At 33.6% G+C, this 17,264-nt stretch overlaps 1 protein-coding gene across 2 annotated transcripts; it reads left to right on the plus strand.

Moving 5' to 3' along the window:
* The first annotated feature begins 206 nt into the window (after positions 1-206).
* LOC138315047 (reticulophagy regulator 3-like) lies at positions 207-16,983 on the plus strand. Of its 2 annotated transcripts, XM_069255773.1 has the most exons (9): positions 207-569; positions 2,273-2,380; positions 2,663-2,769; positions 5,034-5,064; positions 5,824-5,950; positions 7,395-7,479; positions 7,760-7,888; positions 11,024-11,239; positions 11,611-16,983. In XM_069255773.1, the coding sequence occupies exons 1-9, from the start codon at positions 397-399 to the stop codon at positions 12,174-12,176; spliced, it is 1,542 nt and encodes a 513-aa protein (XP_069111874.1). In that variant the 5' UTR covers positions 207-396; the 3' UTR covers positions 12,177-16,983. The 2 variants fall into 2 exon arrangements, with proteins under 2 accessions (XP_069111874.1, XP_069111875.1); XM_069255774.1 differs by lacking the exon at positions 2,273-2,380 and having other exon boundaries at positions 214-569.
* Positions 16,984-17,264: the final 281 nt, after the last annotated feature.

Genomic DNA, 17,264 nt, shown 5'->3' on the forward strand with positions numbered 1-17,264 from the left:
AGTAACAGTGACATAAGTACGACATAATGAGTTTTGATTTCTTTGAAATTATGGTTGATTTGTTTTACAGGTACTAACGTTATACAGGTATTATCCGGACAATATCGTCGAAAAAAAAAATCATTTTAGATTGTCATTTTCATTTCCTGTTCTCTGTCAAGCGAGATTTTTTTCTACTGTCATAATTTTAGTAGAATGTTAAAGATTGTGCAGTTTGTACAACATTTATATTGTGTACGTCAAATCTTAATATTCGTATGATATGAAATCGACCGATAATTAACTAGGCCATGCCCTAAATGCCTGAACTGTCACATGGTCTGACGTCATATCCAAAACAAAAATACTGGGCACTGACTTTGATAGAGATACTGTCGAAGGATATATGTGCCCACCATGGAAAATTCAGGGACCCGAAGCAGTGACGATGATGTCCAACGGGCAGAGAATATGTTTAAGAGAATGCTGAATCCGATCGAACCTTTTGTAATGCGTGTACAGAGTTTGCTTGTGTGGGAATATCCGAGGAAAAGCGCTGTCCTATTTATTTTTGTTCATGGAATATTTTGGTAGGTTACATTTACGCTGAGATCGCTGATACACCTAAGCATTTCTTTTTGATTTGCATAAATCAGGGAGATATTTGTCACTTTGTTTTCTTTCACGATTAAAAACCCACAAGACCAATGCGTCTTGACGAATAATTCCACTGATCAGTGATTGCGTTGTGTATTGGCAGAGCATGGGAGGGTTTTCTTTGGCAGTGAATAATGACCGCTGATTGGTTGATAAACCTTTGACAGTTGATCGGCCATTGAGAATGTAAACATTAGTGTTTCGTCATTCGTGTACTGTAGTAACAGCTGTCAGTGTGTAAGTCAGCAGTCATAAACATAGTTGATATACACTTAAAATCGGAGATATAAATTTATCATAATTTAAATCTCTGCATATAAATAAACAGATTTGAGTTGAAATATTGTCCTAGTGTGTTTGTATACCTATTTAAATGTCTATTTGCAAATTAATGAATATCCTTTAATGTTGAAATTCAGGCCTTGCTACATGTTATGTGCAGTATTCAGTTAAATGTATACATGTAAAAAACTAATTAAATCAAATAAAAAATATATTGATCCTGCCATTACAACTTAATTTACATTAGCTCAAGCTGTTCAACCAAAGAACACTAAAGCACACACGACCTAAAGGCAAATAAATTATTGAATCTTTTTATCATGATCAGTGATTATGACAATATTAAACCAAAAAAAGTTTGTAATTTTGTGAACTACGATTCCATTGTTTGTGTTTAAAGAGGAGACTTAGATGAATGAATTAATGTGGATATTGTTAATAAACATTTAGAAACAATAAAATTATAGTACATTCATACCGGCTTGTACATGTACATTGTTTTTAGATCCCCTGCCAAAGGGCAAGTGAGCTAGCTTATTATGCTGTGGTGCAGTGTCCGTCATCTGCCCTTGCAGCCAACATCACCTTTTAAACAACTTCTGATAGGATGTTGGGATAACTGCATGACTGGATGACATTTGTATATTCATGATCAAAGGGGTAAAATAGTCCAAAATCTTCACACAATGTCTTAAATTTATCAATAATAAAGAGGCCTATAAAGACCTGATATTAGACTTATAGCATGTTGAACTTGCTAGTATATATGAAGAGCTACCAATCTACCAATAAGTATAAAGTATATATACAAATGGATGACCTAGGCTTTCATTCAAGGTCACAGGGGTCAAATTGGCATTAAACAATTTGTTGATAGCCAACAAACCTAGAGACCTGATTTTGAGCCTACTGCATGATTGGATGACTACCAAGTTTGTTCAAATTAATGACCTTGACCTTCATTCAATTACAAGATCACATAGGTCAAATTCACTTGAATCTTTTAACAATTACATCTTGTCTGTAACCAAGAGGTCCAGAGACCTGATATTACCTGTGTCAGATGAGATGATTGAAGTTTATAATATATAGTAATAATTTTGTTACAGAGATCTTAAATAAAAATATCTACATGATGTCGTCGACATGTTACTCAATATAAATAATTTTGTATGTTTTATGTATTTGTGTGTTTATTTTGTTTGTGTTGTGAAATTCTGTTTATTTTGAAGTGTATTTCCCTCTCAAGCTATATCTTAAACAAATCTTTATTTTAGTAGGTTTAGTAGGGATGCTGTTCTAGTAATGTATTGCTGTTCCCTGTCATATTAAAACAGCATTTCATTAATTTCAGGTTTTTCGCAGTGAAAGGATGTCCGTTTTACTCCATCGCCAGTACCACCCTCATCATATTGTACTTGGTTCTGACGTGGAAGTTAAAAATATGGCCAAAAATTTATCGGTAACCAAACTATACCCAAACCTGTACCTTATGCACCTGTAGATTCAGAGATCTTCATTAGTTATTTCCTGGTGTTTCTTTTTCAGAAATCCTTGATTATCTAATTAAGGATCTGGAATGAAATCTCAGAACGAAAATCTCTGACTACAGATATAATATAACCTTGCTTGTGAACTACTAATACAATATTTTCTCTATATAGCTATACTAACAATTAACCCAACAATGTCTAGCTTTGGATATTTGTGTATTAAATGCTAAACAGATCTGTGTTTTTTCCAGGTTTTTAGCGGCAGTAGGATGCCGATTTTATTTTGTGGTCAGTACTGTCAGCTACATTGTTTATTTGGTACGGACATGGAAACACAAGATCTGGCCAGAGATAAGAGGTTAGTATGATAGGTTTCTGTTTGAAGATGGGAGGGAGCGATGTAATTACTCCAATACAGTATGTACTGGATGCACACCATTCAGATGTCAATAGGTATACATGTCTTCATTCAGCATGTATTCTTGTTTGTTTATGTAACTTAATAAATGTGCTCAGCGCCATAGTTATAATCACTTCTGACTTCACTTAATCATGTCTAGCTGTCATTCAGGATTTAGGAGGTTGTTAGGATTATATTTAGTACACTATATATATGTGGACCAAATTACTCTATTATATTGAAACTTACCTGTATGATAGCTCTAGTTTTAACCTAGACAAACTTTCACTCAGTAAATAATATAAACTTATGAATTAATGATATAAACTTAAGATTAATCAATGCATGTATTAAAGATCAGTTAGACATACATATAGATATCTGCTTTAGTTGGTAGAAAAAAATGGTAGAATTCTTTGAAATGCATCTTGTTGATGTTGGTTTTACCTAGTAATTTATGTGTTAGCATCATATGCATGCTACGTTAGAACTTTCCTTTGAATGTGATGTAGAAAAATGTAGAATATCATATTGAGATAAGTGCTGAAAGTTCAATTTATCATTCACGTCTGTATAAATGTAGTACATTCTCTTATTCATATTTTCATGAAGTTCAATGTTTATTAGTATATGATAGTTACAGAATTAAATACTTTTTACATATCATAATTAGCTCACCTGGTCCGAAGGACCGAGGTGAGCTAATGGGATATACTGCGGCGTCCGGCAAGAATCGACTTCTTCTCCATAAATATATAACCCCTGCTCAGATTTCAACAAAATTTGACTGGTAGCATCCTTCTAGGCTACTAACTGAATATTGTACAAATGATGGGGCTGACCAACCAGGGGCATGAGGGGCAGGGCTAAAAGGGGTCAATTTGGCTATTTCCATATAAATGACTTCTTCTCTGAAACTAAGCATGGGATAGCACCCATAATGCAATGGTAGCTTCCTTATAGGGTGCCAGGATGGGGATTCAAAATTGTGCAAATGATAGGGCTGACCCCCCGGGGGCCTGTGGGGCGGGTCAAAAGTGGCCAATTTGACTATTTCCATATAAACGACTTCTTCTTTGCAACTAAACATGGGATTACGCTCATAATTCAATGGTAGCATCCTTATAGGGTGGGGATTCAAAATTGTACAAATGATATAACTGCCCCCCCTCCCCCTCCCCGGGGGCTGAAGGGCAGGGTCAAAAGGGATCAATTTGGCTATTTCCATATAAACGACTTCTTCTCTGCAACTAAGCATGGAAGAGGAGAGCACTCATAATGCAATGGTGGCATCCTTATAAAGTGGGGATTCAAAATTGTACAAATGATGGAACTGACCCCCTGGGGGCTGAGGGGCAGGGTCAAAAGGGATCAATTTGACTGTTACCATATAAACGACTTCTTCTCTGCAACTAAGCATGGGAGAGCACTCATAATGCAATGGTAGCATCCTTATATGGTGGGGATTCAAAATTGTACAAATGGTGGGACTGACCCCATGGGGGCCTGAGGGGCAGGGTCAAAAGGGATCAATTTGGCTGTTATCATTTAAACAACTTCTTCTTTGCATCTAAGCATGGTAGAGCACTCTTAATGCAATGGTAGCATCCTTATAAGCTGGGAATTTGATATTGTTCAAATAATAGGGCTGACCCCAGGGGTCTTAGACGCGGGGCCAAAAAGGTCAATTATCTAGGCTACTATTTTCATATAAATTACTCTCTCTCTATGTATTGGAAAGCATATCTATATGGGATATATAAATCTGTGATTGCGATTCAAAATTGAACAAATTTTAGAGTCAATTTTGCTAATTTTTCTAATTGTAAGAGTCTTTGTGATGATTACTAAAAAAAATCAGGTGAGCGATACAGGCTCTCTGGGCCTCTTGTATTTCTCTTATTCTGTTGTCTTCCATCCCACACAAGTTGACGTCTTTGAATTTAGGAAAATCATCGCCATAAATATAATCAAAATAGGGCATAATTGTCATTTGCGTAAACAATTTATTTATGTAATGGTAATGGAATTATTATATTTTTTCCACACATTTTAATATTCTGTCTGTTATAGGTGTCTGTGTCTGCAGTAAAAAATGTGCTAGCTTGTTAAAATGTTTAACATTTTCAGATAATGAGAGAACAACTTTTCAATCTAGTTCTTCAACTAGGATATTTTTTTTATTTGACCAGTTGTTAAATATCCTATTCCTTGTGTTTCAGTACCGCCAGCAGTCCCCGAAGACCCAGACAGGTAATGTGGTCCAGCTTTTATTTACCATGAAATAGTACAAGTTGGGAGTGTAACTTTAGGCATTAGGCCGGATAGAAGGAACACCTTTTTGCCTTCGAAACAAGTCAGAAAAAATAAATTAGAATAATTAAAGATTTAGGAATAGATTTATGTTTTTTATCATCTTTACTTAAATACTTGTATAGAACCAATCTAATTAAAATTTATGTTAATTATCTGTGTATGTTCATACAGAGTTTACAGAGTAGATAATAAACATCAAATTTTAATTAGATTGGTATAGAACTGAATTACCGGTACCTCAATTACAAAAACATAGTGGACAAATACAAACCAGAATTTTATTTCTTCATGACATTCAGAGGTATAATAAGGTTTATTTTAGAAAGGAAATTGAAACTAAGGGGAGATTAGCAAATACAGAATGTAGTAAATTTCAGCAGGACAAATCTTGATCTACAATTCATTTGAGAAGATTTCAAATGTGTTTTCAGGGGTGAATGATTTAAATGGCTTAAAATTAATACAGTTGTATATTGTTTAGAAAGGCATATATAGTGTTATTTTGAGAATGGAGTGATTGCAGTTGAACATACAATGTAAAATTATGTAGATCTTCAATTCCACTTGATGTGCTTGATATATGACATACGATGTACATGTGCATTCATGAGAAAGTACAGCTGTACCAGCAATGAATATATTAAAATAATGTGTAGTATACGATTAATTTGATATGATATAACCTTGTGTTTGTAGCTGGACACCAGTACATCCACGCCTCCTGAGTGTACCAGAACTAAGTAAATACATGGCACATGTATGGTGCTCCGCTTCACATATTGTACACTATTGGCTGGCATTTAGAAGGGCCTATCCTTTTCTGGTAAGTACCCAGGCTCTGTACTATAACCTGGCTGCATGATGTCTTCTAACTTCTATTCATGTGTTCACCTGCCAATATCTGTGCACATCCCTGATCAGAACTTTGTGTGGTTTAATATAATTCCCAAGTATTGATAAAATGAATGTTTTATATACATTTAGATGCACAATTATAAAGAAAAATTATCATTGCGAAAAATGTCGAAATATGTTTTTATGTATCATATGTATTTTTGTGTTAAATATACATAAATATACATGATTAAACACAAGTTCTTGTCCAAATGATACCTAATAGTTATTCAGATGTCTAACTAGATACGGTACTTATATGCAGTTGCTTTCAATAGTAATCACTAGAATGTCATCTCACTTGTCTGTCATCAATTCAAGCAAAGCTCCCAATCAAAGATAACAACGATATCGATATCCATATGAAATAATAAATATCGTATTCTTAGAATTATATATCGATATTATTTTTGATTGTTATCGATACATGTATTAATAATGTTACATCTCATTGTTAATTGTTAATTATCAACAATTCTTTTAACGTATCAGAATTTTTAGTATCAATATTCATAGAATTAAATATCTATTATTAGAGAACATCGCACATCGTGTTTAAACTCCACTATGCTTCATTTAGACCATAGGCTGATTAATTTGGGTTACCGATGATGATGTAGGAGTATAAAAATCAAATATGCATTTTGAATTTTTTTCACGTAAGATGTATTACTGGTAATTGTTATGTTGGAATTGAACAACAAACTGCTTAAAAACTGTTACTATAACTGACTTTTTATGGGATCATATATTTGTTTTGCGATTTTGACTAAAACGAGAAAAGTTTACTTTAGTGTCTTCAAAATTTTGGGATTTGGTTTTAAGGGAATCCTATTTCATCCATTTCTCTTTGTTTCACAGATTAAATTTCTGTGCTCACCACCATAGCAATTTTTCGAAATATGGCAAAAAAACATCGTCCCTTTGAAAATGGTAGCTGGTTATAGAATAAATTCAATCTATGTATTAACTGATTCTAGGCAGTATTTTTTTTATATTTGGTAATGACAGCTTGACATGACACAGTCGCTTTATCTAGTTACCATCATATTGTATGATCAAAAAAATCTCTGATTTAGTTAAAATTTAGTCTTTGTGACATCGAGACCACTATACAGAGACTATATAGAGAAACATATACAGTTTATAGAAGTGGTATTCTTATTTAAGTGCTTTTGATGTCAAAATTTTAATTATTTTATGCTAAAATATGATTGAGTTTATTATATTTTATGTATACAATTAATTTAGTAATTATTGCAAATATGCGAATTGATCATTGTGCTAACTTGTTTGAAACACTAACATTTGAACAGTGCATTTACAATTCAAAACTGTAAACTATTTGATAAAAAAATGTGCTTTTGTTACAGTTTTGTGTTGTGAGCAGTACATTTTTCCTAACCCTGGCAATGATCGGACATTATATACCAGGGATAATGCTAGCCTATATTATAGGTAAGTAACAAATCATATACAGTAGCACTGGTCTTGTATTGGTATTTTGAACCAATTGTTTCAAAAGAAATAATATTAAATTTCCATAATTTTTCTTTTAATTAATAAAACCTGTATCATATGTTGATATTTGACAATTGTATAAGCACATGCATGGTGACTACTCCACTGCACTGTACAATATGACTATATATTGTGATTCCACCATTAATTCAATCCTGCTTTATACATGTGTAAAGCAGTGTGTCTCTGTGTGTTATATACCATGTCTATTTTACAGTAATCAGTACCTTGCTGTGTCCCAGTGTTATTTATCACAACCTTCTCAAGAGAGTCTACCTCAAGTTTGAACCAATATTTATGAAAATGGACTATTCCATCAAGCTGAAGAATAAGTGGGCTTTTAAAGGTATGCTCGTATTACATATTATGTAAACTGTTTTCATGTATAAAGATGACATGATTAAAGCCACGTTGGTATATATTAAGGATATAAGAAAGCTCCCTCTGCAGGCTATACCCTTGATATAGAGGTCAATTATGGTTTGGTAAATAATGTCCCATGGATGCAACCAACCAAGCGACATTTCCAAATACCAATTACTTTTATCTGTCAATGATTTGACTACTGGCTAAAAATTTTGGGCCAAATATCTTTACAAACCTTACAGTCATGCGGTGCAGAATCTTAGGGTAGAAGAACTCTGAAAACTGATTTTAAAATGCGTTTCTTTGGTTTTGTATAATAATAGCAGTATTTCATATACAAAAATCATAGTTATGCATACATGCCATACCTCCCTGCGTGAGACAAAACCTCCCGTATTTGAAGGCCTTTTATTGTCTCCCGGGAGGAGAGCCTAAATTCCCGTATTCCGTAAACCCCTCCTTTTTATTATCGCCACCGTATTTGTGTACATGCTAGGTTAATTTTAGCACGAGAGTAACCACTCCCTGACCCTCTGATAAACACCCCAATGGCCCTGATTAGCAGCCTCGGGCTGTTTCCACCTTTGCCTGTGGTGTAACTTTCACTCACGTCTGTGTATTACGTAAATTGAAGTCAAGCAACCGATCGGCCGCCTAGAAAACAATCAGCTGGCCTTTCAATAACTTTTATGACTACAGCTAGTGAGCATTAATACAAAACAAATACTGCTTGCAACTGTAAATGATTTACTCACGTTTTTAATGTTAAATAGGCCTATCTATATCTGATGGATGTCGCAAGCTTTACAATCGTAATGGCCGCAATTTTGGGTACCATATTTTCCGGACAATAAACCGCACCTGTGTATAAGCCGCAGAGGCATTTTTTACGATTTTTTCAGGTTTTGTACTCGTATAAGACGCACCGTAATATAAGCCGCACCCAAAAGTTAGGCCCATGCACCCACGTAACCATCTGTGTTTCATGTTTCTGATACGATCGATCTCTATTGAAGTACGGTAATGCTTATCGATGTTTATAATCACGAAAACTGTCTGTAAACTTATACTGTAAATATATAACAAATAAAAACTCACTATGGTGTAAATACCTTTAGCAAAATGGACTTGGTCATGTTTCTGTTTGTTGTTTATTCTGCCATTACGTAAGCTTACTTGTGTGTAAACAAACATGGCGGCCGTACGAATCCACGCTTACTCTCTCTCATATTTCAGCATGCCGGTTAAAATACTTTCTTCAGTATGGATATGATTTTATTTTATCTCTATTTTGATATATTTCGTGTATTTATTATATTGATGTGTAAAGGATTACTATATTATCAAGGCTTGCATCATTAACCTGAAACTGACTTCGTTTAGAGCGTTCTCGGTCAATTTGCCATCCCATGAAATTCAAATAAATCAAATTAAAAAGAAATCTACTTTTTTTCTCTCTCAGATTAAATTCTACTTTTTTTCTATCTCAGATTAAGTTACATTTTGAATACTACTGTAACAATTCTCTGTATTTTCTTATTTAGTGCTTGTAAATTTAAGAACTTTATGTCAGATAATTATCCGTTATTGTGAAAGATATATTAAAAAGCCCATTCTAATATTTTGAACAATAAAACTGCTCCAGAACTGGTTGTATATAGGGATGTGACTACTTTTGCAAAACCACACATTCCTTTATTTCAGTAAAATTCAATATGAATGAAGACTGTTTCAGCTACACTCTGACTAATGCTGTATTCCATAAAGCAAAGAAAGCAAATGCAATGTGAAAGATGATGCCTAAACGAAGCAAAATTGTTACAGAACATGAAAAATTATGTGTTTGTGTTTATTTTGAAAAGAATTTCAACATAAAAAAGTAGATATTGAATTTATTCACATATGTCGCACGTATACCTCCCTTATTTGACACCAAAATCCCTTAAAATGGTTATCAATCTCCCTTACCACCCCTAGCAAAATATGGCATGTATGGTTATGACCAATGGTATTTAACATGTAGGTAAGTCAAAGACTGAGTATAGCCTATAACATACATAGAAAAATACTTTAATTTACTGATTAAATTAGTTGGTCAAAATCTATGTAGGTCTAGAGATAACCATTGGTAGAATTAAGCAGAGACAATTTTGCCAAAAAACATAGGATCTTGTTGCTGTGTTTACAGTCCATTCATGAGACAATAAGAAGAATAATCCTTCTTTGTTTTTGGTACAGCTCCCCGTTCCCCTACATCAACCATGATATAAGTTTTAAATCCTTCTTTGTTTTTGGTACAGCCCCCGTTCCCCTACATCGACCATGATATAAGTTTTAAATCCTTCTTTGTTTTTGTTACAGCCCCCGTTCCCCTTCATCGACCATGATATAAGTTTTAAATCCTTCTTTGTTTTTGGTTACAGCCCCCCGTTCCCCTACATTTGTCATGATATAAGTTTTGAATACTTCTTTGTTTTTGGTACAGCCCCCCGTTCCCCTACACATCAACCATGATATAAGTTTTAAATCCTTCTTTGTTTTTATTGCAGCCCCCCGTTCCCCTACATCAACCATGATATAAGTTTTAAATCCTTCTTTGTTTTTGGTACAGCCCCCCGTTCCCCTACATCAACCATGATATAAGTTTTAAATCCTTCTTTGTTTTTGGTACAGCCCCCGTTCCCCTACACATCAACCATGATATAAGTTTTAAATCCTTCTTTGTTTTTGTTACAGCCCCCCGTTCCCCTACACATCAACCATAATATAAGTTTTAAATCCTTCTTTGTTTTTGTTACAGCCCCCCGTTCCCCTACACATCAACCATAATATAAGTTTTAAATCCTTCTTTGTTTTTATTGCAGCCCCCCGTTCCCCTACATCAACCATGATATAAGTTTTAAATCCTTCTTTGTTTTTGGTTACAGCCCCCCGTTCCCCTACACATCAACCATAATATAAGTTTTAAATCCTTTTTTGTTTTTGTTCAGCCCCCCGTTCCCCTACACATCAACCATGATATAAGTTTTAAATCCTTCTTTGTTTTTGGTACAGCCCCCGTTCCCCTACATCGACCATGATATAAGTTTTAAATCCTTCTTTGTTTTTATTGCAGCCCCCCGTTCCCCTACATCAGTCAGCAGTACTGGTGAGATGGAGATCACAGAGACTGACAGTGAGACAGAGTTCACACCTTCTCTGGACCCTGTTACCACGGCAGCCCTGGCCCGCGCCATCACAGACAGCGAGGACGAGAGTCTGGACCCATCTCTCTCCACACCACTCCTGTCTAAGGAGCCATCTATAGACTTGGAGGACGAAGATGAGCAAGGTAAGCATGATCCACTCAAGGAAAACTATGTCCTTATACTGAATGTATGTCAATTAGGTTCATTTTTGTCCATTAGATGAGTAAAATATTCAAGAACTTGATAATTATATCCTGGTCTCACTATGTTGCATTAATTGTTAAAATGACTTTCATTTTCTGAAAAACTGAATAATTCATTTCTCTCAATGACAAAGAGACTATGGTACAAAATGAGTATAATGTTTATTACATAGGGCAAAATATTTCGGGCAAGTGAAAAAGATATGAGTAAATTTTAAAGGGGCAGTTGTCCAACAAACGAGTATTTGAAAGTTTTGATGTTAGAAGTCATGGAATAGAAGCAGACATTCAATCTATAGTTTTGGTTTCAGAGCGTCAGGTTGACTTTGATGTTGATTTTGAGGAAGGGATCCAAGAGATGCCATCATTTGAGGATGTATTAGATCACACAGATGATGAGCTACTGGAGCCACACATTCCCAAGAAAGCTTCGAAACACAGACAACAGAAACAGGGCGACATGACTTTTGTGTCAGAACATTTTGGTGACACATCTGACTCTGAGGAAGAGGACTTAAATTTCCCATCTCTGATGTCAGACAGCATGTTAGTATCAGAGTCAGACTCCAGGGGTGTCTTATCGTCAGGGGCTGGTGCCTTCATGACAAACACTTTGTCCTCTGTTGTTGGGTCAGCTCTTGGATCTGCTCTGTCGGGAATATCAAACTTGAAACAGACCTCTGCCAAGGGAGATAACTCTAATGTTCCACAAAGTGTATCATACAGACAACAATCCGGTGATAATGTAGACTTCAATGTGCACTCTAACAACGATGAACAGACAGGACCTGGTCAGGACGATTCTAGTGACTTAGACATTGGTGAAGAATTTGAATTTTTGGACCAGTATGACTTAGAAGACGATGAAAAGAAATGATGTCTGAAATGATTTATCTCGTTTCAATTACTGATTCATAATTGTTTTTTGCAGCTATCTGTAAAAAAAAATTGATAAATTGTTTTTGAAAATGGAATGTCAAATTTTGTTAAAATGCTAGTGGTAAGGTAATGCTTAAATTCATTCCTTTATATTTATCAAGAATTGAAAACATGGAGTCACAAACAACTTCAGTCATTCTGTTACAAAGTGTTGTTAATATCAATTTTCCAAATCATATCTAGACACAGGTATTAATTGCATTTCAATTATATTTTTGCAGTAGTATTTTCTACTACCACATGTGTGGTATATACCCTTCAGGTATGCTAACAGATTGAATCAAACCATATATGATTTATTCTGCTGTAGGCTGTAAGTGAAGCTTCTGCTGAAATCTATTTTGATCGTGTCATTTTCTGAAAAAAACAAAAACAAAAACAAATTCACTCATAAGAACATTGTATTAGTAATTAATAAAAGTTCACTGTAATTTGATTTTTATAACTTACATGTTACACTTATGGCGATGGATTCAACACTTCGAATTTGAGTACTAGTTATTTCTAGAATTCATTGAAAACGTTTGTGATAGCTCTTCTGAATATTAAACTACTTAAAAAAATATTAATGACTTTGAAAGTAAACATATTCTAGATTTTGAAACTAATATGGCTTCAGTAATTTTTCACACGATTATTTTTTCTAAAAAACCAACTTGATAAGTCACCATTGCTTTGCATGTACAATGTATGTTTCTAATAAGCAGATGTTGATGAATATTGTATTAATTAAGGTGATGGTGCAGATCTTTTGTGTCTCTGCAGTGCTATAAAACACTTCATTTGTATCCTGAGGAACACACTAATTTGCTACATGCATTGTGGAAGGTCAATTTATAAGTCAAACACAGTGGTAATATTCTGTTACATACATTGATCTGGCATACTATTAAAGATGCTCCACCGCTGACAAATGGTATTTTTTCACTATCAAAAACAGGAGCAGACGTTTTAGTATTTTTCTTCAGTTACAAAAATTACTTACTTTACACCATTACCACCATTGAAAAGTTTGAGTTTCTAATTTTACTTCAACTTAAAATGTGAAAAATAATTAATTGCATCCCAAAAAATTCTGTGGCACTTTACATCCTACATGTATTTGGAATGAAGTACTCATTCCGCATGCACCAAAGGCAAAATAAAATAAAGTAGTAATTCTGTGTTAATTTGACATACATATACACGATTGAACACCAATTATTGTTTTAATAATTAATAACATTTATGCTTTGTTGGCGGTGGAGCATCTTAAAGGATGTTCAGTTTAATACTGATTGTTTGTATGTTAAAATTCAATCTTCATAATGTGGTAACGCATATTATGAGGAGTGATTGATTCCAGAAAATGATAATTTAGTGCTTCAATAAAAAGGTTGTGTCCTCATGATCAAAGTCGACAGATCCTCAAAACAAAGGGGGATAATTCAATCATAATTGCTTGATAAGGATTATTTCATTTGAGTAAGTAAGGAACAACCCCGGTTTGATTACTTGATATTAAGCACATACCAATGTATTTAATTGTATTATGATATTTTAGTGTTTTATCAGGAATTTTAATGACAAATTTATTGTTGTCTGCAACAAATACAATAAATACAGAATATCAGAATCTAGATATCCTTGTACTGAATCTCATGTACAGAATCACTGGTTGTACTTGTTCTCAAAATTTACATTTATATAACACTTGATTTTATTCGTTTGTTGGTGATGATACCAGGGGTATGTCCATCTTTGATTTAATTTAAATTACAATTAATGTAGTCTTGTAACCCCAGAGCTGATTGATGCTTTCACTTTTCCACTGTTTTGTAAAAAGACCAAAGTGGTTATACATTGGTATCAGTTGATAAGACTTACTGTGGTAGTTGACTAATATGTATCCATAATAATATTTTATTCAAATAAACTTCTCACCTGATTTTATCCAGATTTGCTACAGTATAGACTTTTGTGTTCATATTTATTCCCCTACTAATAATGTTCTAGTCTATGGCTGACTGTATAGGTAAGTGGATAATGAGAAGGTATTTCAGTACTAGCTGTATAGTTTAATATTAATATTTTATATTAAGTTCAGATCAGCTGAGACAAAAAAGGTAGAACATTGACCTTGGTGAACGTAGCACTTCACCTGTAAAAGGTGTTGTCAACATGATATCCTAGGTTATAATAACATTAATGTTGTGTGATTATAAGTTATATCCCTCATGCTGACAGTAAATCCCTTATTAGATGTATCTCTCATGCTGACAGTATAAAGATATACCTCTCATGCTGACAGTATATACATGTTCATTAATTAGTACTGTGTACTGTATATACATGTAATTTAAGTTAATGATGATTGTCACCTGATATGCAAATGAAGACGTTGCGTCTATTGTTTGATTATGTTAAATGAATTCCTTATATACACGTACCATATGAATATACTTATAATTGTAGTATATAATTTTGAGATAATATATCCTTTAGTTTATCTTTGATACCTGAATGCCCGGTTATTCTTCCCCATAGAACATTTTAGTGACTGTGTGTTAATTGGACTGATTAAATTATGATATTTGATAAACCAAGCTCCAGGAATGTCTGGTATGCATTTGTTAACCTAGTTTGGTTTGAAAACATACATGTACAATCATCTGTGTGCAAGAAATAATAAGATTCCCAATGCATATACTGTTTCAAGACATATTTGTTTGATATATGTATGAGGAAATATTTCCTAGACTAGCTATAACACTTTTTACTGCAATTCCCCAAACATTATTTATTTGCTCAACTGAATGTGTACAGTCACTGGATACTGTTACAGTTTGTGATTTGAAAACACACTTGACCACATGAAACACTCTTATATACTTTATTTACTGACTGCACTAATATTAGAATTCAACATTGAAAAGTGAGATGTTTATCTACAGCAAACAATACCACAGCTAAGAAAAGTCAAACACAATTACTTTCAGAAATATTATCACTGGCGTCCTTTTTCATAAGAAATTCAAAATTGATTTTTTGGTTGCTGATTTTGCAACTTGTATACTTCTAGAAAATGTAGATTTTGTGTTATTTAACTTACCCTTGAACATCCATGTAAAGTTGTCTTAATCCAAGACTGGAAGTCTGTAACAGCTAATTATTGAAAGAATAGGTAAATTAATAGCCACAGGAAGTTTCTGATATATAATAACTGTTACATTGTGATATTGATTACAGTAATATGTTAAAATGTAATTGACATTTTTTTCCCTGCATTGTACTATAGCTCTGCTTGTTGATCTGTTCATTTGTATAAATAGACCAATGTAATCGGTGCATGCTTTGACTGTTGTTTTGACTTTGAAACCTTAGTTCTGTGATAATTTTGTTGTATTTTGTTATCATTGAGGTGGTGTTACTGTTGTAGCCAGTTAACATATCACGTGCTGTATCAATAGAAATTCTAATATCACTGAAAACTACATTAAGTTATAGTGTAAACTTTGTTAGACAGATCCACATGTGGAGCAATTTACATTGAAAGGGATGAGATATTTAATGCCCGGAATCGTTTGTCATTTGGTGGTTGATATTAGGTATGTAGAATTTACATATTTTATCTTAGCTTCTTGAGCCAGTATTAGTGTTGTGTTCTTGCTTGTTCTTACAGTACAACACATGTCGTTGCATTTGCAGACATTTAATTGATAAGACACCTTTTTGCTTCAGAAGTTTTGCTTCATTATTTTTGTTTCCAAATTTCATTCATAGATTTCATGTGACGAACTCGCTTAAAACGTATCTTCATGTGTAACAAACTGAGAATTCATAAATTTTATATAAGAGGTCTTTGTTTATAACAAACTCGTTCTTGTGTTCGTTCACCTCATTTTCGTTATAAAGATAATCCGCCGCTGACAAATTACATTCTCTATCAAAATCAGTAGAAGACAAATTAATAGTTACTTACTGTACACCATTACGATCATTGAAAAAATTGAGATTCTTATTTTACTTCAAGATATAATTAATTGCGTCCCACGGCACCTTGTCCCATATTGAATGAAGCACTGATTGTTCACGTACCAAAAAGCAAAATAAATTATTTTATATGTATTTTTGTGTTAATTAGATACATATATACACGATTAGACATCAGTTATTGTTAAAAAAATTGGTATCGTTTATGCTCTGTCGGCGGTGGAGCATCTTTCAACATTTCGATAACGAATAAATCTATCTGGACGTTTGCAACAGACAATTTGTTAACTTGGGAGCATATTATTATTTGATGATATAAAATCAGATTTATAGAATTAAAGTTTTTAACAAGTTGATAGTATTATGTATTTTTTACCGAAGGTATTGTTGAGGAATGAAATGCAGTAAATAAATCAAAAATGTTTGTTGTTTCAATTAGCTCTACACAAAGAACTTGAAAATGCCAACGACTTTGGTTAACATCAACATTATTATCATTATTGCTCTAGTGTTACCCTTATGATTTCTGTAACTTGTTTCAATTACTTTAAATGCTTCGTAGGGCCAGGGTATGTTGAGGTGGAAATGAGCTAATAAACGATACAATCTGATTTAAAGCAACTGTCTCGTGGCTTTGTTTACTACCTATTCAGGATAAGGCAATAGCAAACAAGTCATGAACAGTTCCTTTTATTAAATCTAACCAAATTGGAAAATATCTATATCATTCCTGATTAGAAAGAAACATTCAAAATAAAACCATGTGTACTTTATCATTTTCGAGTGTTTTGTTTGTTATACTAACTGTCATTATCTGAATTGTTCCTTTTGGAAATTAATAAATCAAAATTACAATTTTATTTGACTTCCTGTATATTTAAGATAAAATATCATGAACTGGAACAGGACTCTTAACCGACATAAATAAATGTATACGATGCAGTTTTAAACACAAGACCAACGTGGCATCATCTGTGAGAATATACTTATATTTCCTTAATTAAGCAATTAGACAAAAATCAGCAAACCACTATAAAACGGACGTTGATTTGTG

Source organism: Argopecten irradians, chromosome 2, assembly GCF_041381155.1.
Source record: "Argopecten irradians isolate NY chromosome 2, Ai_NY, whole genome shotgun sequence".
NCBI classification, from domain to species: domain Eukaryota; kingdom Metazoa; phylum Mollusca; class Bivalvia; order Pectinida; family Pectinidae; genus Argopecten; species Argopecten irradians.